At 48.2% G+C, this 26610-nt stretch overlaps 12 protein-coding genes across 12 annotated transcripts; 4 read left to right on the plus strand and 8 right to left on the minus strand.

The window, feature by feature from the left end:
- Positions 1-1418: 1418 nt before the first annotated feature.
- Positions 1419-3622, plus strand: znfA (putative C2H2 finger domain protein; the record flags this gene model as incomplete). Its single annotated transcript, XM_058458706.1, has 3 exons — positions 1419-1870; positions 1950-3071; positions 3130-3622. The coding sequence occupies 3 exons, from the start codon at positions 1419-1421 to the stop codon at positions 3620-3622; spliced, it is 2067 nt and encodes a 688-aa protein (XP_058324928.1).
- A 906-nt stretch (positions 3623-4528) lies between these two features.
- Positions 4529-6139, minus strand: N7508_000622 (putative acyl-CoA thioester hydrolase; the record flags this gene model as incomplete). The annotated part of the gene is made up of 5 exons (XM_058458707.1): positions 4529-5079; positions 5134-5315; positions 5365-5661; positions 5713-5777; positions 5840-6139. 5 exons carry the CDS (start codon positions 6137-6139, stop codon positions 4529-4531), a joined length of 1395 nt encoding a protein of 464 aa, XP_058324929.1.
- A 1424-nt stretch (positions 6140-7563) lies between these two features.
- On the plus strand, positions 7564-8995 carry N7508_000623 (uncharacterized protein; the record flags this gene model as incomplete). Its single annotated transcript, XM_058458708.1, has 3 exons — positions 7564-7678; positions 7729-7819; positions 7846-8995. 3 exons carry the CDS (start codon positions 7564-7566, stop codon positions 8993-8995), a joined length of 1356 nt encoding a protein of 451 aa, XP_058324930.1.
- Positions 8996-9378: 383 nt separating this feature from the next.
- On the minus strand, positions 9379-10800 carry N7508_000624 (pepsin-like aspartic protease; the record flags this gene model as incomplete). Its single annotated transcript, XM_058458709.1, has 1 exon — positions 9379-10800. One exon carries the CDS (start codon positions 10798-10800, stop codon positions 9379-9381), a length of 1422 nt encoding a protein of 473 aa, XP_058324931.1.
- A 2941-nt stretch (positions 10801-13741) lies between these two features.
- On the minus strand, positions 13742-14470 carry N7508_000625 (uncharacterized protein; the record flags this gene model as incomplete). The annotated part of the gene is made up of 2 exons (XM_058458710.1): positions 13742-14171; positions 14265-14470. 2 exons carry the CDS (start codon positions 14468-14470, stop codon positions 13742-13744), a joined length of 636 nt encoding a protein of 211 aa, XP_058324932.1.
- Positions 14471-15826: 1356 nt separating this feature from the next.
- N7508_000626 (FMN-dependent alpha-hydroxy acid dehydrogenase) lies at positions 15827-17483 on the minus strand (the record flags this gene model as incomplete). The annotated part of the gene is made up of 3 exons (XM_058458711.1): positions 15827-15996; positions 16051-16720; positions 16791-17483. The coding sequence occupies 3 exons, from the start codon at positions 17481-17483 to the stop codon at positions 15827-15829; spliced, it is 1533 nt and encodes a 510-aa protein (XP_058324933.1).
- Positions 17484-18288: 805 nt separating this feature from the next.
- Positions 18289-19466, plus strand: N7508_000627 (3'-5'-exodeoxyribonuclease; the record flags this gene model as incomplete). The annotated part of the gene is made up of 5 exons (XM_058458712.1): positions 18289-18324; positions 18390-18567; positions 18620-19110; positions 19168-19358; positions 19415-19466. 5 exons carry the CDS (start codon positions 18289-18291, stop codon positions 19464-19466), a joined length of 948 nt encoding a protein of 315 aa, XP_058324934.1.
- A 722-nt stretch (positions 19467-20188) lies between these two features.
- yphA (tyrosine phosphatase family protein) lies at positions 20189-21221 on the plus strand (the record flags this gene model as incomplete). Its single annotated transcript, XM_058458713.1, has 3 exons — positions 20189-20304; positions 20366-20594; positions 20655-21221. The coding sequence occupies 3 exons, from the start codon at positions 20189-20191 to the stop codon at positions 21219-21221; spliced, it is 912 nt and encodes a 303-aa protein (XP_058324935.1).
- A 499-nt stretch (positions 21222-21720) lies between these two features.
- On the minus strand, positions 21721-22761 carry N7508_000629 (metallophosphoesterase family protein; the record flags this gene model as incomplete). Its single annotated transcript, XM_058458714.1, has 1 exon — positions 21721-22761. The coding sequence occupies one exon, from the start codon at positions 22759-22761 to the stop codon at positions 21721-21723; it is 1041 nt and encodes a 346-aa protein (XP_058324936.1).
- Positions 22762-23002: 241 nt separating this feature from the next.
- N7508_000630 (uncharacterized protein) lies at positions 23003-24662 on the minus strand (the record flags this gene model as incomplete). Its single annotated transcript, XM_058458715.1, has 3 exons — positions 23003-23692; positions 23742-24341; positions 24393-24662. 3 exons carry the CDS (start codon positions 24660-24662, stop codon positions 23003-23005), a joined length of 1560 nt encoding a protein of 519 aa, XP_058324937.1.
- A 384-nt stretch (positions 24663-25046) lies between these two features.
- On the minus strand, positions 25047-25453 carry N7508_000631 (uncharacterized protein; the record flags this gene model as incomplete). Its single annotated transcript, XM_058458716.1, has 3 exons — positions 25047-25137; positions 25205-25390; positions 25437-25453. The coding sequence occupies 3 exons, from the start codon at positions 25451-25453 to the stop codon at positions 25047-25049; spliced, it is 294 nt and encodes a 97-aa protein (XP_058324938.1).
- A 28-nt stretch (positions 25454-25481) lies between these two features.
- N7508_000632 (S-adenosyl-L-methionine-dependent methyltransferase) lies at positions 25482-25838 on the minus strand (the record flags this gene model as incomplete). The annotated part of the gene is made up of 3 exons (XM_058458717.1): positions 25482-25618; positions 25643-25724; positions 25749-25838. 3 exons carry the CDS (start codon positions 25836-25838, stop codon positions 25482-25484), a joined length of 309 nt encoding a protein of 102 aa, XP_058324939.1.
- Between the last annotated feature and the right edge of the window lie 772 nt (positions 25839-26610).

Here is a 26610-nt window from a genome sequence, read left to right on the forward strand (position 1 = left end):
CCCCCCCGTGTATATTGTCACTGGCTGCAAATCTGCTCAAGGCCCTGCCAATCTATACTTCATTCTTACAGAGGCGTGACTCCGCATTGGTGCCCCTCTCTCTTTACAAGTTGGCCACCGCTAAACCATGGTTTTTGAAAGACGTGTCTCTCCTTGCTATCGTTCCGACCCGGTTCCTTTACCGAAAAGGGTTTGCCAGCCCTGTCGCTCTCAGCCCTCGGTAACACTCACCTCGATATTTAACCCCTTTCTAGGAGTAGATCATGGAATGTCACATTGACAAGGCGTCCAATATACGAGTGACAACCCCCACTCTGAGACTTAACGCACGGGGAGCCATGCTGCCATGTTCTGGTTGGTTTCCCATACTGCGAAGACTATGGGGTAGTAATAGAGTAGTATAGATCAGCGTTCGGTCTGGACTTCACCTACCGAGGAATAGCATTTTCTGGAAAAGCCAAGCAGTGCGCATTTGGAACCACTTTACCATGAAAGGGGGCAAAATTACGAGCCGGCGTGTCCGTTTTAAGGCTGAAGGTCCAGCCTTGTGTCATTCCAACGTGGTGTGCCACGCGGGATTAACCAAAAGAACCAGGATTAAAAGAATAAAGCCGAAAAAAGAATATGAAATAGTCCATGAAATGTAAAACGTATGGACAATACCCGTATGGTAACGATCATTACATATACGACCCGTCGCCTCTCTCCACCACGTCACCCTCTAACACTTTAAGTCCGAGACCTGCTGTTTCAATTTCTCATTAGTCGACTCCCTTTGATATCCTCGACTTAACTTACACCGATTTCTGCATTCACCAATCTAGCATTACTGACGCCTCACTCTCAGCTCTTCTCAGCCTACCTTTTCTGGGCTTCAGCTAGGCCCGAAATTAGAGCTTCTTTATACTGGTCCTAATTGCCTACATAGCCTTCTTTTTCTTCTGGTTTTACTATAAGCATGTGCGCGTCTAGTCTGGTTTGTCATTGAATCGCTCCCTGATTCTATGGCCGGATTGTGTGTTACTATAGCGGGAAACGTTTCATATGAGGCGAATCGCCCACGCCCCCGAGGTTGGTCCCTTTTTCAGCCCTATCCCCCCCTCCCGGTTTTTTTTATCTATAATTCCGACTTAATCTGACTTGGAAAACAGACTTGCACTGCATGAAGGTCCTGACTAAGACTCTGCGCCACTCTTCACTTCTCTAAAAGCTGGTCTTTCAACCCTTCATAGCTCAGCGGCCCGCTTAAGAATCGGAGCTGGTTCCACGGCCGACGTTTGCACTCAACTGGAATGGGTTACTGCTGCAGAGATCTTGACTTGACCTGCTTATTTCGATTGCCATCAAGTTCGACCTCTGATCTCAGGTTCATGACGCCCAGCCCATATTGATTCTCTGAGTTCAGCTCTGGCTCTAGGATGGACTTTCGACCGTCGCGTTCGAGTTTCCATGATTTTAGAGATCGCCGTGCTTTCGTCAGATCTTCAGCCGCTATGCCCGAGCTTTCTTTTGCTTCGCACGGCCCGTTACCTATAGCTTCTCGATCTAACATGAACACTGCTCCGCCACCACTGCCTCCACCGCCAAGCATCCCCGACCTGGAGAACGGGTATGACGCTGGCTGGCATCACGCAAACTCGGAACCTTCAACTTCTCTCCCACCTATCCAATCCAATTCTAGCTTATTAGGCGGCCATCGACTACCCGAGACTGCGTCACAGGGTGATTCTATGCAAATCGATGAGTGTGAGGGGAGGCAGAGCGCCCCCATTTTGCGAAGCCCCGAAGCTCAGATTAACATTGAGCCGCCTCCAGTCACGGAGGGATTACCAAGTTTAATGTCGATCAACACGAATCTGACAGGTCCAGTGTAAGTGACATGCGCAAAACCTGCGCATTCAATTGCGTACTGCGCTCTCCCTGTCTTCTTGTTGCTGATTTTATTCTAGCCTGAGTGGCGAACGCGACTTTTCCCTACGGAGTGTGAAAGACTCGTCAAATGCATACGATCAGCATCTACTATCAAAAATCGGAAAGCCCCTTTCACCGCGGGGATCTATCAGTCTAGGAACAGATAACCGAGGTTCACAATCTGCACTCACCGTTCCATCCGTTGCATCACGATGCTCCAGCAATCTCCCATCCCCAGGGCCATCAGAAGGAGCAACACTCGATGTGAAATGGTTCAACAGCCCTCAATCAGGAGGCGTTTCGCCCAGGACGAAGCCCGGGTGGCGAGAACATATCGAAGGCCGAAGCCCAAGTGTGGAAAGCAATACGCCATCAACAGCGCTGGACTACGACCAGGGATCAATGCGGGATATTGGGCGGCAGCGGTATCGAGGAACGACACCATCGCGGGAGGATAGCATCAGTCTACCGAGCCGATCGAACCGCGGAAGCTATGACCATGGCGTGTTTTCGGATATTGAGGGGGAGTTCTCGACCGATGAACCGGCGCCACCGCGCCAATTCATTCTCCGAGAACCCACTCCACCGTATCCGGATTCAAGGCAGGGCATGAAGCGAAGGGCTTCGTCGCCTCCGCGGGAACCCATGAGCGATGAGAGGCATACGCTGCATGTTACCACGAGTAATGGCGATTTGTCGCAGAGAAGGACGAGCGGTCATCCATTCACGAATACGCTGTCTGTTAACCCCAACTATCCCATCAGCCAGCGAACGCTCTCGGCTGCTTCGTCTTTAAGTATCCGAACATCGGGTTCGTATTCGTCTACGCTATCCATTGGGGGTAGCAGCATGACTAGTCTTTCGCCGTATGATCAACGATCACCCGGTGGTCTTTCCCCAAGCTCCGATCTCGATACCTATCACGAAAAATCGATCCTCAACCCTAGTTCTCCTGCAGCACTGGTTCAGCCAACAATTGCACGGGGTCTTCCTGGACCAGCATCCCTCGAGCCGCCTACAACAGATGCCACCGGTAAACTGTCTGTACCAACAACGATCTTAAACATTCCAAAGCCCCCAGCATCAAAGATCGGCGGCCTATTCATTTGCGACTGTTGTCCAAAGAAACCCAAGAAGTTCGACAATCCAGACGACCTCCGGTAAGAACCACTAAACCAACCACCAAAGCCAAACTGCATACATACTAACTCCAAACAGCTCCCACGAAATGGAAAAGCAATACGCATGCGCCTACTGCAACAACCGCTTCAAAAACAAAAACGAAGCAGAACGCCACCAAAACTCCCTTCACCTCCGCCGCCACTCCTGGTCCTGCGCAGCTCTTGTCTCCTTCCAAGCGGCATTCCACGCCTCAGGTGCACAATCATGCCAAACCAATGCCGGCTCTTCACACGATACATGCGGCTACTGCGGCGAGGAATTCCCTAATTTCCCATCTCCCGATTGGGATGCCCGCTTCGAGCATTTGACTACTGTGCATAAGTACGGCGAGTGCAACAATGCCAAGAAGTTTTTCCGGGCCGATCATTTCCGTCAGCATCTTAAGCATAGCCATGCTGGGACTAGTGGAAAGTGGACTAATATTTTGGAGAATGCTTGTATGAAGGAGGAGCAGCCTGATAAACCGAGGGATCAGAGTGGTGGGGGGTTGTCGTCGAATGCTATTTCCGAGGTTTTGAGTGAACAGTGAGCTTGACTTGTGTCTTGCCTTTGTGAATCTCGATAGTGGCCAATTGGTTGGCATGCTTATTTCTCAAAGGAGAGAGCTCAAAGTCGTGGACTCGACTTTTTTGGACCTCGACAAGGATCAAAAGCGGTATCTCCATCTCAGACCTGTCACTAGAACAGTATCATATCATCACTTCGGCCATCTCTCCCGCCATCACCAACAACACTCAACATCCGATCATAAACAACACTTATCCTACACAATCTCAACCCCATCAAAAAGCGATATCAAACCAAACACCACACTCAAAAAAGCCCGACGGGCACATACAACAAATAACGAAGTGAAACGATCATTTGAAATTAAACCTTCGAATCCACCCATACGGGAACAAAAAAACGAAGGACAAGGCAAGGGAGTTGGAACAGGAAATTTGGATCTGGGATCTTTAAAGCTGTGAAATTGGATCAACATACTCTGTGTATACCTGGTGCATTGTCTGGGAGGATTCATCATTCTCATTGTCATTTGACATCGGTGGAGTCGGTTCATGTTCATGGTTTTTATTATTATTATTTTTTATTGGAGCCGGAAGGAATCGATATATCTTCTATGCGTGTGCTTTTTTCTCTTTTTTTGGATTGTGTTTGTTTGCACACATATGTCCCCCTTTTTTTCCCCACCCGCTTCTTATACATACGCTCTTGGTTGGATGGATGGTGATTTGGGGCGTTGTATATATAGAGTTCTTGCTTTTCGATCTTTGGTTCTCCTGCATGGTAGCATTTCTGTAAGATGTTGTTCTTGAATATATGATCGAGATTCTACTGAAGAAAGTATATGTATATCCCAATCGATATAGATTGTAAAAAATGCGAAACACCCCCCTCTATATCAGAAAACAAAACAAAACAAACCCCTAGAAACCTACTCAGTAACACTATCCTTAATACTCCTCAACGCACTCATCTTATGTGCAGGATCAATAGCAGCAGCATTCCTAGCCCTCCTCCGTGCATCAGTCCAAAGCATAAATTCACCATAACTCTTTGGCATAACATGCACATCCTTCTCAACGAGGAAAGTATAATTAAACATGCCAGTAGACTTCTTAGTCCCATGCTCAACATCCCTCACCTTCGAATCAACACGCACTTGCACCTTGGTGTACTTGGTGCTATCGCCCTCGCGCTCCTCGGGCTCGGTGTACGCAACAGTAGCGCGCAAATACAGTACGCTGCCCACTGGCACTGGATTTTCGAAGGTGCTTGGGTCTAGGGCGAGGAAGTTGGGGCGCGCGTGTGAGAATGAGGCTGCGCAGCAGAAGGCTAGTTCGAAGGATTGTTTTAGGAGGAAACCGCCAAAGATCATGAAGTTGTGGCGGTTGCGGTTTTGAGGTTGCATTATCATGGCTGATTTTAGGACGGTTTCGCTCATGAATACTTGGTTTTCGGGGCGGACTGTAGGGGTTTGGGGGTCTGCTGATTGTTAGTCTTGGTGGTTATTGGCTGGTGGTTTGAGGGGTTGCGCACTTAGGTAGGACATTTCTTTTGTCCACATTGAATGGATTAGGTCACTCTCTTCATCGTCTGGGGCTCGCTCGAGGAGACTGCGCTTGCGGAGAGCTTTCTTGGCTTGGTAGTTTGCTTCGCCTTTCTTGAAGAGGCGCTTTTCTTCTTCTGTTTCAACGATGAGAGGTGCCACAGGAACGGGACTGAGATAAAGGTCAGCTTGTACGATACATGCAATAGGGAGGAACATACGTCTTGGTTGCCGGGTCCAAGGAGACCATTGTGAATGCACAAGTGATGAGAACATCATCAGGTTGAGCAGCCTGGCCATCAGGGCGGACCTTGTTTACCTGGCACGAGATCTCCATACTCGAGCGACCAGTTGCATATGTACATTGGCCACTGAGCTCGAGATCGCAAATCTCCATAAGAGGGTGCTCAATGGTGATTCGGTCTACGGCGGCTGTGACGGTTGATACTCCATCGCCGGTATGTTGGTAGGCAATAATGCCAGCCAATGCATCAAGATCCATCAGAAGGGATCCAAGTCTGTTTCAATATTAGCAAATAACTCTTTGGTTGTATTGATGTTGAACTCACCTGATGTGGCCGGATGAATTGAGGTAGGAATCCAGGAGCCACTTATCTTGAGCCAATGGCAGAACCTATAGCATATCTGGTCAGCAACCATTTATGGGTATTATTTCATAAAGACAAGGTAACATACAGCACTGTAAGCACTATCAGACATCTTCTTCGGCGTCAAATCAGGCTTAATAGCCTTAGCCGCATTCGCCTGCGAGTCAGCTTTAGCAGCCTCCCGACTCTGCGTCAAAGCATCAATCCAAGGCGTCTTGACACGCATTGGCATCCAAGTCGGCCGGGACGCACCCTGCGCAGGGGTAGAATGAAACTCGTGCATGTTGGCGCAGACAGGCTGCGCTGCGACCATGGCTCGCGCCGACATTGACGGAGCCAGGCATTTCGAGCGAGCAAGTGCAGACCTTCTACTTGTGAGGCCGAACATGGTGAATATGGGGTTTGAGGTGTTTGCAGAAGACAAAAAAAGGAACACACTTGGACCGAGTATTGACGATGACGTTCCCGAAGATCCCGATGTGGTTAGCCGCCGACGGGGATTCTCGGATGCCGACGAAAATGCCGAGCTTCATACTTCCGATCTCTTAGTAAATGCCGCATTGCTTTGCCTCTTATTTGTTAGTTTCAGAGGCCTTTTAATAATTGCCTTTTGATGTCTCGTATTCTTTCGGTTAATCGGTTTGGGTAAACTCAAGGACAACTTGTGGCGAGACACTATGCAACATGAGGTTTCGCTTCAGTCGAACATCATATCATACTTGATTGTTTCAAGCCGATCGCGATTATACAGCAGATCATCTTTCTTTATCGATAGGGTCTCGATAAGTTCTTCACCTACTAGCATCGTTTAATGTTCGTTGTGATCCGAGCTTCTATCAATGAGTTGAAGATAAAACCAACCAGCAAGGACGAAGTAGCCACCAACCTAACTAAGGGATATCTTTGATTATGGGCTGCTATTTAAATGCACCATTAGGCAAAGAATTTATGATTGCCTTTTCGTTATGTGAAATGAAGAAAAAGAACCTATTGTCACTTTTTATATATATCTTACTGCAGCAAGCTCACGCGAAGCACCGAGCACTCTCGGCCGACACATATACCTAACAGCCATCCAGATAGTTCTCCACTATAGATTCAATCCAATTATGATCGAATGAGTACCTGTTTTCTGTGCCTGTGTTAATCAGCTATTGAAAGAAAGCTCAGCCCGAGTGTACACCCACCTCAGCGGATTTCTCGGGCGACAAGTATCACACGCCCACCTAGTTTATCCATGGTATTCATGTGGTATTAAGTATTGAATTAGCTCTTGTCTGTGATGATATTTATAGTAAGTTGATGTAGACAGACAAACATTATCACACGCGACCGATCGAACCGCTCATACCACCAAAGATCCGAGGTATCAAACATAGACGAACTAAAGTGTCTGCAACAAACCATAAAAAATAAAAATATAACAGCGGTAAGCCAAAAAACCCCCAAAAAATCATCAGACAACCTGGATCTATAGATACCGGCACCAGGAGCTTCCCATTCCACACCAATCCACGAACACAAAATAAGCATTTAGCGCAGATCAAAGCGCAGATCCTGACCCAAACATTCCCATCTTGCATAAAGACTAAAAACAAGATCCCCGGACCGAAGTCAGGCCATGTTATGATGTTCTCTCGTCCGAGAACGGCCATGCAGCGTCAAAATGAAGTCATCGATAAGATAAAGATCTATAAATTTGGCTGTTTTCACAAACAGACTTTTATATTTCTCAATACCTGTATCGATTCAAACCTGACTTTTCGGGTTGAAAAGCTTGAAACCTGGATTTCATTGTATACCAAAATCAAAATGAGCGACCCCAGCAACCCTCATATCAAGAATCGCACCACGCCCCAATGGGGTCTCTACCAACGGGAGAACTTTCTGAAGCAGAACGAGGGACAGGCACCTCTTTTCAACACTGGTAAGCAATCACCCAATATCATATAAAAGCAAGATACTAACACAAACAAGATCCCCGAAAACTAGAAGAAAGAGCCAAAGAAAGACTCAGCGAAGGCGGCTGGTACACACCCACCCTCCACCCATCCATCCAACCAAAACAGTAAACTAACCAAAAAAAAAAAAAAGGTTCTACGCCTCGTCAAATGCAGGCCTCTCAAACACCCACTTGACAAACCGCCAATCCTTCTACCGCCACCGTCTAATTCCAAACCAACTAGTCGACACAAACAACCGCGACACAACCACAGAAATATTCAACCACAAAGTATCCGCCCCAATCGGCTTCGCGCCGATCGGAATAAACAAAATATATCACCCAGCCGGCGAAAGCGCCGTGGCAAAAGTCGCCGGCGAACTCAACCTCCCTTACTGCCTCTCCACAGCAGGAAGCACCTCAATCGAAGACGTGGGGAAAGCAAATGGAACCGGAAGTCCGCGTTTCTATCAGCTGTACATGCCGCATGATGATGAACTTACCGTGTCATTATTGACTCGGGCCTGGGAGGCTGGCTTTGATGCATTGATTCTTACGACGGATACGTGGCAGCTAGGATGGAGACATGATGATGTGTCCTCGTCGAACTATGCGTTTTATCGGGGTTTTGGTGCAGACCTGGGGCTGACTGATCCTGTGTTCCGGAAACGGTGTCAGGAAGACGGGATTGATCCCGAAGTTGATGTTGTTGCTGCGTCTGTTAAGTGGATTGATTCTGTTTGGCATGGGCGTGCTTGGTCTTGGGAGAAGATCCCTTGGCTAATGGAGACTTGGAAGGGGATTAGTGGGGGACGGCCGTTTGCTATCAAGGGCATTCAGTCCGTTGCTGATGCGCGGCGGTGTGTTGAGTTCGGGGTTGATGGGATTGTTGTCAGTAACCATGCTGGACGGCAGGTTGATGGGGCTGTTGCTAGTCTTGATGCCCTTGAGAGTATTGTTGAGGCTGTTGGGAAGGATATCTATGTGATGTTTGATTCGGGGGTTCGGGGGGCTAGTGATGTTGTTAAAGCTCTGGCGCTTGGGGCTAGGTTTGTTTTTGTTGGGCGATTATGGATTTGGGGGTTGAGTATTGCTGGCGAGGAGGGTGTGAGGCATGTTATAAAGTCTTTGTTGGCTGATTTGGATATTTTGATGGGGGTTGCTGGGTTTAATCGGGTGAAGGACTTTGATCGGTCGATTCTTGGTGAGTTTGCCTTTGGATTTGGTGTATTGGGATTGTTGCTGATTTTGATAGATTCTGGTCCGAAGAATTACTCGCTGATTCCACAGAAGAGTCTGTGAGGTATTTAGATGTGGGTGGAATGTGATTGAGATATGGATATTGTTGTATTGGGCTATTAGAATTGACAGTTGTTTCTATCATTAAAGTATGGCACGCCTTGTGCATGAAGACATTGAACCATCTAGATGAAAACGCCAGCGACTTTTGTCAGGTAAACAGAAAGTTGGGGTATCCAGCAGGAACGAGTGATATGTGCAGCTGATGAAACGACAGATAGACAGCGTCAACATATGCTGGGATGGGTGTGTACCCATTTGTATGGACAGAAGTGAAATGATGTGCATGAAGCGATAGCACGTAACAGGTGAGCGAGAGTACATAATACAAGCGGTGTGATTGTCGCCAAATCAGTCGCTGAGAAAGAAATATGGGCTAAAGAAGTTCAGACGAAGAAAGCGCTGAGGATGATTGTGAATATAGACCAGCTAATGCCACGGTTGAGTTGTGTTGCAGAGCTGCCGGACACCGTGGATGTCGCGGCGGTGGATGCGGTAGACTCTGCTGCAGCTTGACTAGCACTGGAAGCAGCAGCCGCTGCGGTAGGTGAGGTTGGGGGTGCTGTGGATGTCCCATTGCCCTCGGTTGAACCAGAGGCAAGGGACCCGAAGCCGATTTGCGCATTGTCATAATCGAAAACGGTGTAGACGTTCTTCAGGAACACATCGCCGACAAGCCAGGTGTTGGCTCCATTGGATGCATAGCTCACAATGGTCGAAATGCAAGACTCTGAACCGGGCTTTGTTGGATTTCCAACATAGTCTTCGGGTAAGATGGAATATTTGACACCCGAGAACTCAAACTCCAGCGTCACGTTTGTGCTACATGGGATGATGTGGTTGCTGTCAGATGCAGATGAGCCGGGGATAAGACCAAAAACGACTGCTGCATCATCAGGGGGAATCAAAATGTAGGTGGTTCCGGTGTCGATTGTAGCAGATTTGCCGGAAAGGTTGCAAGCCTTGCCATTCACGTAGGCGTCATCCAAGGGAATGTTCCAGATATCAGAATCAGTGGCAGTGTACTGGATATCTCCGTCGTATTTGGTTGTATCGAGACCGCCAAAGTTGACCTCTCCGTCCTTGTCACCATCTGCTGCGCGGGACAGACTAAACCCGATAAAGTTATTCTTGAGGTGTTTGCCTTCAGCAACACGATCCATGAACGATGGGATATTCCATCCAGATGTGTGTGAGCGACCTAGACCCAGAATGCCATCGAATGGGTAGCTCTTGAAAGTGTCTGAGGCATTGTTTGCCTGGCCGAATTCCAACGAGACTTCAATGCCTGCAATTGAAAGAGTGTCTGTTCCAAGTTGTCCAAGGACGGTGCCACTGCCATATCCGAGACTAAATGTCGAGCTGTTGGAGACATAACTGCTCGAGGCAGATCGGTCGAAAGTGTGATGCTGTGTGCAGACCTCCTCGGTACATTCGGAATCGAAGACCCAGGTGTTGGGCGCACCAGTGTCGAGTGCCAACCACATTTCAGTCTTCTGGGAGCCCACCAGCACGGGGGAGAAGTAAGAGTAATCAGTTCCATCCTGGTTCAGTGGAGCACTGTCTGCCATTGAAGGCGTGTGAGACTCGACGATCTTGTAAGTATCATCGCGACGAACGGGCAGTTTCTTCAGGTCGAGAGTTGGAGGCTTTGTATTGGCGTCGTCAATCTTGGCTTCGATCAAACTCCATGGCATAAAGCGACGCTGGATTGGCTCAACGGTACCGACTTCCACCCGCAGTTCCCACGGGTAGAAGGCATGAACACCGTTGAGGCTGGTAATGAGCAAACATGTTGAAAGACGCATTATCCCGAGGAGGGATTAGGTGCGGGAGAAATGAGCCCGCATTTGAATTAAGTGGATTCGAGGTTCGTTCGATGTCACTGACGGTGGAGCCTGGAGTTGCGGAGAAGTTGGCTTAAAATGATAAGTGCTTGAAAGAGAGAATAACCGAAACAAAAGCAGAAACAAAACGAAATAACAATGAAGACCGAAATTAAGTAAGAAGTTGGAGGTTGGAGAGAAGCAAATGTGAGGGGGGAAAATCCCCCTGGACAAGAACTGTGGAGAACAGTTCGGGCTAGAGGCAACGGGGACTAGTGGCACCTGAATGGGAGCCATCTGTTCCTTTTTCAGGCTACGATCAACTTGTCAGTCGAGGCTAGTGAGGCGCTAAACCAAGCTCAATGCTCACTGAGTGGGCCAAAACTGGAATTTGAGGTCTGAGCATGGGGCCATGATAGCGCTAACTGCCAAGTTTATTCAGTCCATATTCTACTGTATTCTGTTTCTATTTCAATCCTTTCCAACGTGTAGATTTCAAATGGTCTCATTGCCTCTTAGCGCTTCTTTCCCCCATATTCTTGCCTACACTGTTGCGTATTTGAACAATATCAACTCCTCTGGTGGGAAGATCAGAGTTTTCACGGACAATTACTTCGAAGATAGCAGAACATCAAAGTAAAATCATTCAAGTCAGCTTGAAATGATCTGTTCAACATGCAGAAGTCGCATGATTCAAATCAATGCGACCTGTATGATTGCGCGTCCCTGTCCCAGGGTCTAGAAGTCTAGAACTTCACACTCTCCACAAGGGTCGAGACCCTGCACATCACTTGGCCTTACAAAGTACCCTTTACTGAACATTTGACAATTGTTGTTCACATTAATAATAGAATTACACGTAGATTCATACAAGATCGAGCAATATTCTTTTCCAACGCAATATGTAGGGCAGCAATACTAGCTAGAGGCTGGAACTAGTAGATCTATCATATAGATCCCAAGTCACCATAGCGCCCCACGTCGCCTGTACCCACGAACTGCTGATGTTTCAGATAGATAAAATTCAACATGAACTCATGGACAGCAGAATCTATGCATTTGCCTTGCATCTCAAGAAAGTTCCCGGTCGGGACCGATGCCGATCGACCGGGCCTTGTTCCATTCTAAGCCTTCTAGAACAAAATCACCCGTTGCTTGGAAAGGACAGAGAACGAGCGAAGGCAGACACAACAGGTCACCGTTGGGTTTGAGACACATTTACATAGAACATCACCACCATTCATTCATGCGCAATACCACTAATGAAGAATTGGACAGTCTACATGGAATTCTAGAAGCGAGTAAGCAGTGTCATGCATCGGTTCGCCTAATTTGACCTCTGTTTTTTTTTTTTACCAGTTTTCACATCTGATTTTTGCCCGTTTGCAGACCCCCCATTGAATTGCTTAGGCGATGGACTGTCTTACAGCTCAGCTCGAGTGCCACAAGCCACAAGCCACAAGCCACAAGCCGTAATGTCGGACGCGTTTTAGCATCGCTAACAAGGTCCCTGTCACGAAGTTACATCGTGCCACGTGGATGAAGTGATCGGAGTATATCGACATCCATTCTCCCGATAGTGATAGGTATTGTATTAGGAGTTTGAGCTTTACACTAGTACATGCTAAGTACTTACGTTTACACCAGCCATTTGCATCGAATAAAAGACCATCCATGGCCAGCCCTCATATACGACAAATGAGTCGAGTCCAAACGACAGAATAATATCTTGGCCAGTGTATGTAATACCATTGCAAAAAGTAAAGTGTGACAAAATATAACCACCAACCAAGTATCCAATCCCAAGCCATCAATAACCCAAGCCCCTTTACTACAATACAAAAGAAAAAAAAAAAAAAAGAAACGAGACAACCAAGACGTCATAAGATCCCTAGATACCAGAAAGAAACAAAAAAGAACAAGTCGAAACACAAAAAGAAATCTGATCTCACCCCTTACAGCCAAAACACCCCCAACCACCAGCCACACCCTTAAATCTTCAATCTGGAGCCCATGCAAAATAACAAACAAACCAAGCCCCAAGCAAAGCCACACCAACTCATTCCCCATCTTCAACCCCGAAATACCAAACCCGATTGATAAAACAATCAGATAATAACCACCCGCCTCTCCGAAACCCCCCGATCCTCCCCCCGATCCGGGGGGATTCCTACATACTCCGGCGCACCCCACAAACATCAACACCAGGAACCCGCAGTCTGTCACCCGTAGTCCGCTCCCGAGTCGGTAAAACAAAGCCTCGGAAGTGTAAAAGATTATCCCGCGAAAGGGTACGGATTGGAGCTCGGGTGACGTGATTGCTCGACGTCATTATTGATCTACAGTGTCGGGATCGGGGGACTGTACATGTGGATGTGATGCAGGAGGATGGATATGGCGATGATGATCTTTGGTATGACTCAATGACTGAATGCTGGCTTGACATTGACTCCAGGGCTTGTACCTCGGGATATTCTGACGTTGACGTCGACAGTGTTCGTAGTTGAAAATCGGGATTGATCCCGTTAGATCTGTTTGGCGTAGATCATTGTGGAGACTGTGCCGAGGTAAGACGAAAATGTATCTTTCCCGGAGTTCAGCAAAGAAGGTGGATTGTAGGAGAGACAAGGTCGATTTGAATGTGAAACTAGATATTATATTGGAGATATTTGTTGGATTGAACTTTGATCAATTGGTACAACCTAACATGGTTGCAGATAATAAGATATAGAAAAGAAAAAGCCATGATCCGGCCGTCAGCCATGGTAATCCACGACGAGATAAAATAAAATATTACATCAAAACGCTAGTTCTCGCAGAGGAAAGCAGAGGAAAGCATATCAAAAGAGCCGAAGTCATATCATACCGTCATTCCCGTCAACAGGAAGACAAAAGATGAACAACATCAAATCAAGACAAAGACCTATTTCCGAACCTCCTTAGGCCCCATCACATCATCCAAAAACCCAGCCCAAAGCTCACGCATGACACCAGTCTTCGCACCCCCATTCTGGCGTCTGTTCATCTCCTCGCCAACGCGCGAGCGGCCCACAGCCTCCGTAAACGAGAACGGGTCCAGATCGACAGCGTGGTTGTCGACGACCTCGCTCATGGCGCTGGCGGCGACGTCGGCACCGGTACCGGCGACTGTGTAGATCTGGGGCTTCATGGGTGGGGCGGAGGGGGTGGAGGAGAAGGTGATGGAGTGAGTTTCGGGCAGGACCGGGACTTGGATGCCGCGGTGCAGGGGGGCGGCATCTAGGTCGGCCATTGTGGGCATGTAGACTAAGTCTACTGTTGAGGTGTCGTTGCGGGCTTTTGAGGAGCGGGAGGTGTTGAATTGGCGGGGGGTGCTGTTCTTCCTGTTAGTTTGGTTCAGGCATGGTTGAAAGGATGTAAAGGAGCTTGAGAGAGGTTTAGGTGCAGGGTTGGTTGGTGTGACATACTCAGAGAAAGCGTTGCCGTTGATTCTGCGCATGGCAATGGCAAAGGCTCTGGATTGGAGGACATCGTGGTTGGAGATGGCCTTGTCGGTTGTGTTTGCGGGTTGAGCGGATTGCACGCCGGTGATGTGTAGGCAGCGACGAGCTGAGGGGGCAGTGGGCTGCGAGAGCACGCGGAGAGCGCGGAGAGATGAACGAGGAGCAGACATGATGTATAGATGGGATAGAGTTGGGACGTTGAGGTGGTTGAGTTTGGGAGGTCAGAGGTGGATGGGTAGCTTGTTTGAAGTTCCCGAATTCAGAGAGGGACAAGACGGAAGATGGAAGTGGAAGAATAGAGAAGATAAAGGTCCGGTGTGAAGCTGTGCTTTATAGGAATTGTTGAGAGCTATGAGTCTTGGCAGGATGGACCCGCAGTGGAGCAGCAGGAGAGAAAGAGTGCGAGGTGTGGTAGACGTCAACACTCTGTTATCTTCGGTGAAAGTCTAGAATTCAGAGACTGGTCTGATCCAAGGTTATATACCTTGTCATTCTCACTTATCTTTTCCGCTGTTGTAACTCGGTGAATATTCCATTGTGAAGACAGGATCTACGTACCCGAGACCTCCCCCTCGGGACTCAAGTCTACCCCGTACCCACCAGAACACAGAGTGACAAGATGTACCCGGTACATCTCTTCTCCCCCCTCTCTGAAACTGATCATCCTCAACACATCCAATAGTAAATACACCAGTCTGGTCCCCACCACATAACGCAATTGCCTGATCGCCCTCCATAATTCTCCTACTGTAAACGGCCCGGAGATACTCATCCAACCCCCGAGTGGAACTATGAAATCCCTCCACGCTGAATGGCTGTCACCCCCCCCCCTTCAAGAGTGTCGGTCAAGCACGTACATAAGCCGTCCAAGAATGAACCATGCAATTACTTTATAATTCTAGGTTTGATTTTGGTCTTTTGAGCAGTTGAGAAAGGAATGGATCGGTGATCCCATGACCAGATCTAAGAATAAGTAGTGTTCCAAGACAATAGTTGGGGAGTTAGTGTGTAGAGTGGAGAGCGGATCTACGTCTGTCTTCTGTTCCCTATTCTCTGCTCTACACCGTAAAAGGTCCCCCTCTACATGTAATTTGACCTAATGTACTCTACAAGAGTGTACCTACGTGTTCATACAGGGCTGATCATGTAAATGTAATGTGAATATTCCCCGCAATCGCCTATTTTGACCGGAAAGCCCGGAAGGCACAGATCAGCAGACCTATACTCCGTAGTCTAATTTTTGTTCAGATCTAAGGGGGAGACAAGGTAAGGCTTGGCATATCTGAAATGTTCCTGAATTCTCTCCCTAATTCTCACCCCTGGATTTCGGGAATTTGAATCCGTTGAGTTGACTTATGCATTGCCATATGGTCGGGGTTATACGCTGTATATCTAATCCCTGAAACAATGGAGGGGGGCGGCGCTGCGCCATGCGGTCATCAATGCCAATCTGTCGGGGGAGACCGACACTCTACAGTACATTCAAGAACCCCTCACCCTACCCTAGCCCCCCTCCGTCACGCAGGCTAAAGCTTGCCCGGTCGCCGGCCTTTAGCTATGGCCCGAGCGTAAGGGTGTGAGCGGGACGCCGGAACGAGGTGGTCGATGTCACCAGTGTGCACGAGATCTGGGGAAGCTTCCGCCAGGGATGTGATTCCGACATTGCGCATGGCAGTTTCGAGTTCATCTTGGATGACTGAGAGACACCAAGTTAGCAAAACAGCCCACTTCGTGAACGAACAACACTCACTATCAATCAAATGTTCAACGCCCTCCTGCCCATAATTAGTAGCAAAAAGTACACTCCTTCCCATACCGACAGCAGTAGCCCCCAAACAAACAGCCTTGAGAACATCCGTCCCGCGCCGAATCCCACTATCAACATAAACCTCCAACCGGTCAAAAACCTCCGGACACCGTCGTTGAATCTCCAACAGGGTGACAATGGACGGCGGACTCGTATCCAGGTTCCGCCCTCCATGATTGCTAAGCAGGATGCCATCAAGCCCAGCCTGAACAGCAAGCATCGCATCATCAGCACACATAACACCCTTCAAACAAACCGGTTTGGAAGTATGTTGCTTGACCCATTTCAAATCCTCCCAGGTTAATCCTGGATCAATGAACCCGGCCATGATGCGGCCAAGTCCGCCGCCTTTCTTGTCGTTTTGCGCTTTGGTGGGGAACATTGGGACGGAGAGGGACTCGTCTGCTTTGACGCGTTCGTCTGCTTCGCGTTTCCCGGGCCAGGCTGCGTCAACGGTTACGAAGATTGCTTTTATGTTTGGGTTTAGGTTGCATTGGTGGAGGAGGGCAGCGGATTTGGCCCGGTCTCTGTTTACGTAGAGTTGGAAGAAGAAGGAAGTTGATGGTGCCGCTATACGGAGCTCCTCCATTGTGTAGGAGGAGTTGTTGGATATCTAAAGTATTCGTTGTTAGGTTGCTTTGTATGTTTATATTTGGGGAATAGTGAATATGGGATATACTCACGCCTTGCATAATCCCCTTCTCCCCACACGCTCGCGCAATAGCACACTCCCCATCCGGATGGATAAGTTTCGCCATAGCAGCCGGACTAACGAAAAGCGGGAGTTTACAGCTCCCGCCCAGGATATTCGTTGTGGTATCCACATCCCGAACATTTCGTAACACACGAGGCCGGAACCAGGTCCGGTCGAAGCAGGACTTGTTCGCATCACGGGTGATGAGATCGGTTGAGGCGCTGGAGTAGAAGGCCCACGTCTTCTTGCTGGCTGTTTTCGAGGCTACAAGCTCGAAATCGTGCGAGTTGATCAGAGTGTGCAGTGGTGGTCTCTCGTGCTCGAGGATCACCGTGGGATTCTCTTCTGGTGGTGGTTTGACCCATTCGGCGTCGATGGTCGATTGGTCCAGGGTGCCTTTGAAGTTTTGTGGGGAAAGGTTGTTTTTCATTACGCTTGGCGCGTGAACTTCAGAGTAGGCTTTTGTTGCGTCGCTGCCGGCGTATTTTAGGATTACTAGTAGATCCATGTTAGCTATAGACGATTGGATGGAATGTCTTTGCTTTTCACCTTTTGATCCGCCTGGATGCTCTTCTAGAAAATCGGTGACATCCCACACTTGATTGTCAACTACTACCCAGCAATCGTCTGGGGTTTTGTGGCTGGAGATTTGCTGGGCGGAGACGAGCTTTTGGTCCGTCATCTTGAGATGTGCGCGTCAGGATGTGCTTGTGGGTTATTGTATGGCAATTGGCGATTCCAACGAGGTTGAGAGGCATTAAATACTCAGCAAAGGGTCCGGGGGAGCTTATCGGCCAGTCCCCGGACTTACCCCGGACTGCACCGACCTTTCCTTTCTGTTGACTGCTTCTGATATTTGTATTAGACATGGTTTTGTCGATATTTTGTGGAGATAGTGGTGTCTGAGCTGCAGAGACATCCAATTTGTCCAGTTTATCCATCAGCCAACACCCATCATGGTGACCTGCGAGAATCCGAGCCTGAAGACCAGATGTATCTGTACAAGCGGAATCGGCGAACTCCCGACTGGCCTACGGATTTCTCTCCGTGCGGGTCCCATTTGGCCTGAGCTATGAGGCATTATTCCAGCCACATCTTTTTGACACCGCCACATTGTGGCAACTCACCTGCCTTAGTCAACACAAAACGTTGACTGAGTCAACAGTGAAAGTATTTTATCACCAACGCAATAGCGAGATTTCCAGTCAAATCATCTGATGCAAAGAGCTACCATTTGTGGAAGTGCCGCGAATTTCTTTGGCCGCAATATTACATCGGCTGCAAAGTCAACAGGGATCGAGAAATCTCTCTTTTTAGGTCTGTCGCGTCCAGTAATATAAGATATAGTCCAGAGGTGCGAGGCTATATGTTCCAAAGGTCCTGTGCTAACCCATATTACAGGGATCAACAAAGGACTGAATTTGTCCTCTGTCCACTACAACTCTGCTGGAAGATCCAAGGCATTCTCCACATTTGGATATAAAAAAATGGCTGAAGCCACAAACACACTCCGATATGTTGATGTACGTTGGTAATCCGAGTTTAGAAGCCTCGAAAAAAGCATCATCCAAAATCTAATATCTCCCAGATCGGAATCAATCTAAGCGACCCCGTCTTCCGCGGTGAATACCACGGAAAGCAAGCCCACGAAGATGACCTGGACGACGTAATCCAGCGCGCAAAAGACGTAGGCTGCTCCAAGTTCATGGTCACAGGCTCGGACCTAGTCGAATCCAAACATGCCATCTCCATCGCCAGCAAATACCGTAAGTCATCATCCCCACACACTCACCACGCATCAATTAACATAACCCAAAGCCGGCTTCTGCTACGCAACAGTGGGAGTCCACCCCTGCCAGGCAAAATTATTCGACGAGTACCCAGAAGGAGCGCAAAAAATGCTCCAAGAACTCTGGACAATGGCTGTGCAAGCCAAAAAGGACGGCTTCGCCGTAGCCTTCGGCGAAATCGGTCTCGACTACGACAGACTATTCCTCAGCGAAAAGGCACCGCAACTGAAATACTTCGAGGCTCAGCTCGACCTCGCTGTTGAGATTCAGTTGCCGCTTTTCTTGCATTCCCGTGCTGCCAGTGAAGACTTTGAGCGACTTCTTGCGCCGCGGATGGCGCGTCTGCCGAAGCGTGGTCTTGTGCATAGTTTTACTGGAACCCTTGAGGAGATGCATCGCATGGTTGCTCTGGGCTTAGATGTTGGTGTTAATGGGTGTTCTTTGAAGACGGAGGAGAATTTGGAGGTTGTTAAGGCTATTCCGCTTGATCGGTTGCAGATTGAGACTGATGGGCCTTGGGTATGTATATCCTCAATTCCGGACTGGGCTTTGTGCGGCTGATTTGCTTTCTTTTAGTGTGAGATTCGTCCTTCCCATGCTTCCGCGAAGCACCTCGAGGGTGCCCCCGATTTGCCCAAGGCTGTTAAGAAGGAAAAGTGGCAGAAGGGTTGCATGGTCAAGGGCCGTAACGAGCCTATTGCTATTGCTCGTGTTGCCCATGTTATTGCCAGTATCAAAGGAGTTACTGTGGAGGAAGTTTGCGAAGCGTAAGTTGCGACTGAATTCTGGTGTTTGGTTCTTCTTACTAATGATTTCTTGATAGGGCGTGGAATAACTCCATTCGCATGTTTGGATTGGGTGAGAAGTTGGACTAATCGCTGTCTATTGAACATAAACTAGAATTAGAGGCTTCTATCGCTAGTTTGATATAAATTATACACCGGGCTTTACGCCTTCATCTTCATCTTTGCACATATAGTGCTTTAGAACATTGATCTGAGTAACAGATGTCGAACGCTTCCGCAACGTGCAAGGCTGCGGAGCTGAGAAACTGACTCGGATGATTGAGTGCAGGCTGAAGATGATGATACCTTTTGCTTCCCCTTCCTAATGCTCGCTTCCTCTTTTTCTCATGATTGGCTCCAGTAGCTAGTCGCTAATTCCTCATATCTGGTATAACCACGATACAGCTTGACTCGAGATATCTCAGTGCTGCTTCCATATGGTGGCAGCAGCTGAGTCGGCTGGCTTTGCCTTGTTATGCATATAATTGCTTGACCCGGGGGGAAGGGATCAAGAGTAGTGGCAACACTAGCTACGCTTGAATAGGTCAATAGAGCATTGATTGCCTGACGGTGAAGAGAACAATCCGAATAATGTAATCCTTACTTTTACTTGTGTCTGTTTGTTTGCCTTGTCTACCATTGCTCGGCTATAAATTTGGCCACTTTCATATCTCGCCTGTCCTTCCTCTTCTTCTCTCCACCCTTCGAGCTTTAGAGCTTTCGATCTTCCCATCCCCACGTCACTAACCTTCTGGGTGCCTCTTTTGGATCTAGTTGTGCATATCGAGGCAAAAACTTGCCACAACTCCGAAATGTCAGTGCCCAGAGCGAACAACGATTTTGGCCAAGTCGTTCATGGAGTGTACCGCTCGGGGTTCCCTGATCTTGAGCACCATCACCAGAACTTGCGTGGCATTCGCACCATCATGTCAGTACACTGACGACAACCCCGAATCCAGATAGACGATCATGCTGATAAAAGGGCACAGCAAGCTTACAGACAAAGGATACGAGCAAGCTGAGGCAAGATACTTCTTCGATCACAGAGTTCGCATTTTGCAGCCTCCTATGCCTCGAGACCACCCCCGCCCAGACAATCTTTGGCCCCATCGAACCCTCGAAAAAGAGAGAGTTACCAACGATGAGGTTGACAGGATCCTCACCTCCATCATCGATACAAAAAACCATCCCATCCTCATACACGGGGATAATGGAAAGGTGAGCCCTCTCACACTTTACCACCAGAGCAATATTGATTAAATGACCAACCCTTCCTAGCATGCCACAGGAGCTATCGTTGGCTGCTTCAGACGTATTCAAGGCTGGGACCCTGCCGACATCATCCAAGAGTACCGCAGGTATGCAGGTGCAAATGCTCGCCACATAGACGAGAGCTTCTTCTGTATCTACCAGCCTAGTCAGAGAATCTTGGCACTGGCAAGCTGCACAAATGTGACCGCCTGGGGGTCATCTCGGGCCTCTTCCCCAAATTGGGCCTCTTTTCTTCTTAGCGAGGCCAACGAGAGCCGCGAAACCCTCCTGAGCCACCAGAGCCACCAGGGCAATCGGAGCCTCCAGGGAAGCGAGAGTCATCGGGACGACCAGAGTGTCCAGGATAGCCAGGGCCATCGGCGCAATCAGAGCCACCAGAGCGGCCGGACCTACCAGGGCAACCAGAGCCACCGTGAGAACCAAAGTCATCAGGACAATCAGAGCCACCAGGGCCAACAGATCCCCCAGAATGGTCCTGGTAGCCAGGGCCACCGGCGCAAACAGAGCCACCAAAGCAACCAGATCTACCAGGGCAACCAGAGCCACCAGGGTCGTAGCGAGCGATGTGGATAATAATTAAATCTACGGGATTGATGTGAGTTGGGGTTTTTTTGACATAGCCTTCCTTCATGGCCCGCTTACTGACCTGGCTCTTCTTCGGATAGGAACCTATCATCCGCTTAGGACAGAAAATTTTGATATGGCATTCAATTTGAAAACTGGGACGTTTGAAGGATTTCATTTGGGTTGGACCATGGACGTGTTGTTAACAATCTTGTTTCTCGCTTCGGGAATGACTACTTTTCTCAATGACGTTTTCATAATAATGAGTTCTTTCATAGAGATTCTATGTATATATGGTCAAAGCTGATCTTCTCAAGTCTGTGTAGTCTGTATGCAGACATGGCAGTACGAGCGACGCTAACCTCATGGAGACTTCGTCAAGGCCATTGGTACGAGCCTTGGTACGAGCCTTGGTACGAGCCTTAGAACACATTTATGATCCACAAAAAAGGATCTAGAGCCAGAGAGACGAGAGAAAGAAAACAGATCTCAAGCTAAATAGCTTCTACTACACGTGCTCTTCCGTCTTATCTGTGTTTGATTCGCCTTCTTTGGCAGGCACCGTTGGTGTCACAGGTGTATCTGCACATTCAACTTGAACAATTTCATGATAAAGTCTCCGATCACGAGCCTCAAACACAACAGCGCTTAATTGATTGCCGTATAAACACGCTGAGTCCAGTCCAATTGTATATTTCCCCAGCTGCAGACGACGCCTTGCATCGTGCCCAAATATTACAGTTGTCTTGGACGCTAGGCTTTCTTGCCAGCGATCCCACTCCACAGCCCAGCTTTCTTCTCCGAAAGTTTCTGTCGGGGTAAATCTATATTCATTGCCACTTTCATTGACCAGGCTCCGTACATGCATTACAGCATGTGGGTCCTGCTCTTCCAGTGTGATGCCAGGAACGAGGCCTGCATGAGCGACAATTAGAGTGTAGCCAAGGGATGATGTCAGATTATGAGGTAAATCGATGCGCAAGATCAAAGGTAAAGAAGCAAGCCACTCAAGATGATGCTTTGAAAGGGCCATTGCTGTGCTCTGTGTTGCGGGGCTTGCTCTCATCTTAATCTCGGGCGCCCCAGAGTTGTATTTGGCACGGACAGGATTCCCAACGGGGTTGGTGTCAGAGTTCTCAGGTGCAGCTGGACCGTCACTCAAGTCGTTGGGATGTAGTTGACTTTCCCGACTATCCCACATGTTGTTAATCTCGCTCACTGCATTAAGAACTGCATTTTCGTGGTTGCCTCGCACTGCGCTGGCTCCTAGTTTTATGGCCAGATCAACAACACCAGGGCTATCGGGCCCTTTGTTGACAAGGTCGCCAACTAGTATGAGATGATCTCCATTGCTTTTGTTGAAGCTGACTTTATCAAGCAGTGCTTCCAGGGATTGTCTCATTCCGTGTACATCGCCGATGATGACAAGGCGTCCACTGGGACCATTTCCACGAGATGATTGAAGAGGTTGCTGTATAAGATTGATTGGTAAGTTTGATAAAAATGTTGTGATAGGAAATATCTTGTCGGGAGGTTTCGTAGAGGTCATTTTTGGACATGAGACGTGTTTCTGAAGGGAAAAGAAGAAGTAGACGAGGTCAGTGGATTGATGCAGCATGATATTTGTGGAGTAACCTAATGGGGTTTAGCGTGGCTCTTGGGGTCACTGCATCAATGGATCTAATGCCGCTCTCAAGCAGCCATGGACAGTTGGATTCGGATACTTCAACCACTCTGAGATCAAAATTTGGTCAGTATTAAATGAACAAGAGGACACGTAATACAATAATCTAAAAGAAATCCTCCAGCATAACATCAGAATCGGGAGAGCCAATATATTCCGCAACTTCCCAGGAATGATCATGTCCCACTACGGCATGTGAGTCGCTAAATATATCTCCATGTTCATGATCAAACAACATGTCATCTTTCGTGCGAAGAGGTTGAGAAGATTCAATGGTGGAGTATGAACCGTCCAGGGAAGTTTGAGTGTTATTACTGGTGTCTGGGCTTGTCTCGCTGTCATGCCCTATAGAAAGGGCCTCAAAATCACTTTCGAGATCGGTTTCATCCAATATCCATTCATCCCCTATGTTGTCCACCTTCCTTGGGTGTGTATCGAGAATATGGCTTGGAATGGGGAACTCAACGCTAGGCTGCTGAGAGTGTGTAATCGAGGCACCCGTTGAATCCTCTGGCCCTATTTCTAGTGGCAAGACATCTGTGGGAGATACCCATATTCTCCTCATCGAAATTGTGTGTTTGCGAAGATCCTCCTGCGCAATTCTCCAGAGGGAGGAATGGATTGCAGATCTGAAACTCGCAGAATCCGCGTTTATCGCAAAGTCATCCGAATTTGATAATTCGGTATGTAGCAGGTCTGTTGCTTTTTCTCGGATGGTATTATTATCACTTTCCTTGATCATGGATGAAATAGATTTTGTAATGCTCGGGATTGACACTGCTCGTTGGTTCATGGCCTAGATACAATTAGCTGGTGGGCTACACGTGGCAATAGAAATAACTCACTTCTCGATATGCCGGATTGAACACCCCAGGAACTAGGGTAGATAAGCTTTTTCTTGTAGATTGGTTTGAAATGTAACAAGCGGAATCCTTGATAGTGTTGGAGATGACCAGCTGTTGTATCCCAAAGTCAAACAACCGTAGAAAGCCCCTCTGTGAAGTGTGCGTCCTGGAAAATTGAAACAAGGTCTCACCTTGTGTTGCTCGAGACATAGGATTGTCAGACTCCGATGCAGGAATGATGTGGTCCATTGTTTCGTCGAGAGCTTGTATCACGGCAAAAATCGACAGATCTTGCTCAGAGAGATCTGTATCAAAATTGGAGTGTTGTGGATGGCTCGCGTTCTCAGCATGAGAACCATACTCTAGGCGGATGTCAAGGGAGGTCAGGATAAGTGCCGGTATCCCAGGCGGAGGACATGCGTTGGGGGCATTGATCATCATGACGGGCAACGTACAACGTCTCCTGTGGATTGTTCTACCAGGGACTCTGCGCAAGCCGAGCTTGATAGAATGAGGCCCAGGGTTGTTACTATTCCCGAGATCTGCACCTTTGCGTTCCTCCGTCTCGAGCCTAGCAGAGAAGCCGACATCCGACCAGATCTAAAGAACAATGGTCAATAAATAATGAGAAACATCCCCTCACGAGCTTACATTCAGACCACAAAGTCGTGGCTCCAGCCTTGAGACGAAAGAGGCCACCGCATCATCCGAGACTGAGACCCCATTACTGCCAATGAAGAATCGCAATTCCAGCTCGGGTGCTTCAGTCATCCAGATATCCTGGAGTTTTGACTCTGGCGATAGGGTGGTAGTACCGTGACTCGGAGACTGACTAAATTGTGCGAAGGTGGTCAAGCTCAGTTGCAATTGCGAGTCATGGACTCGCAGCAGGCTTCGGCCCAAGTCGACTTTCTGTGTCATGTCGAAAGTGTCTCAACGCTGTGGTACACGGCCAAAACCTGAAACCGTCTTTGTCAATATTTCGCAATGAAGACCGTTTGAGCGGAAACAACCAGCAGATCAACCTGTGGTTAGGCACATGATGTTCCTGATTTGGACAGGAACATCAACATATTCCCAAAGTTATCCAGTTCTTGTAAATGCTAAGTAAATCTGTAAATATTGACTTCAAGCTTGACATGGGCATCAAAATTGATTCTAATCAGGGCTTAACAGCAATGCATCTCAAGCCAGTGGGCTAATCCACTGGGTTCCGTCCTCCCGGGCTGTGCCATATCAAGTCATTCAAACAGTTTGCTCGATGACCTTATCCTTCTCCTCCTTGGTACCCAAGAGATCCATCATTTAGGCTGGGATGGGTCTCATGAATTCCTCCATTCCAGCGCTAGCCACTGGGTGGGCTTCCGACTTCAGACCAATCATCTTTATCTCGAATCTAACATCTTCAGTGTGTCCTTTATGTTTGTATCATATGAGTAGAGCCAAGGGCAAGCTACCTCTACCTTTTCGATGGGAGTTCCCTGGTTCGCAAGAGTAAATCAAAGAGTGTCATCTTCTTCGCTGCATTGCCGTGTCCGCACATCTCGAAGAACGCTCTTCCGGGCTTGATGGACTTGAAAATAGCCTCCAGATTAGAGAAACAGGTAGCTGGGTCATTCAATATCCAGTGGAAGGCAGGGTTCGAGGCACTTTAATGTCAGTCATCCCATGGGATCAGCCCGGGGAGACCTGCACCTTGTCCCAGTTTCCATTTACGACCTCGGGATTGCCTTCCAAGTCTCAGCAATCAGCAACGCGGAATTCAGTAGCTGTGAAACCGTAGTCCATCTTCTTGGCGGATTCTATCATTGATAAAGACGAGTCAACGCCGAGCACGTATCCAATTTGCGGAGCAAGTCTGCTAATTAAGATTCCGTCTACTTATCCAATATCAAGAACACGGTCTGTGGGCTTGAATTTGACGCTGTCGATGAGAGTGTCGACAAAATTCGGCGCAAGGCAGCCGCCGCGTAGGTCTAGTTGCTATAAGCGAATGATACTGCAAACGACGCTGATATCACCAACCTCGGAGTCCCAGTAATCCTTTTGAGTCGCCGTGGCTTCTGCCCAGACAGGTGTTGGAATTATGGTCAGCATTTTGAAAGTGAGTGAGAAATGTGGGATATGAGTCTAGTCGGAACAAAGGGTTGCTGGAGGATCCAGGTCTCTGAAAGGAAATTGTTCTACGCTGACCCCGAATCCGAAACACTACTGGGAAGGAAACAACCCTCAATTCAGGCCATCCTCTTCATATTTTAGTTAATAGCCAATCCTCATGTCTTGCGTTGCGTTTCCTCGTTACTTGGTCTCACCCTGGATTCCATCGGCAAATGCGTGCTGATTTCTAGACTTCTCCGCTCCAAAGTAATCAAATAATCTGCGCTATCGCTATATCTACTTATTCTCAACCCTCGGTCGTGTTACGTATGGCTCAAATCCTTTCATACGATATGAAGTCCTAGCGGGGATTGCCAACAAACACCAATAATTGACGAACTCGAGCAAACAAAAGGTGAATGCAAAAGAGTAAATACCATTTAGTATGTTGGTAAAGCCGATATGGCTGGGTGCGTCAGAATAGATCTCAGCTGGCCATTGTCGGCCTAGTCCTGTGTTTCTTACGAAGTTGCTTATATTATCGAAATACATATCTTATCAGAACAAGATGACTTCAGCATTTCCAAAATTGCGAACTGCATAAAACCCCTAGACCGAACCAGGCCTCAAAGATTTGATCTTTGAAGTCACACACACTATGCCATGTGATTACCCTCCCTTTCCCTCTGGGGCCGGGCCGCTTTGGAGCCCCGCAGCCCCTCATAGCACCCATGGAAGACGACAGACACATTTTGGATATCACTTTCATTCT

This window comes from Penicillium antarcticum (assembly GCF_028974205.1).
Source record: "Penicillium antarcticum strain IBT 31339 chromosome Unknown utg000001l_segment0_segment0, whole genome shotgun sequence".
NCBI classification, from domain to species: Eukaryota; Fungi; Ascomycota; class Eurotiomycetes; order Eurotiales; family Aspergillaceae; genus Penicillium; species Penicillium antarcticum.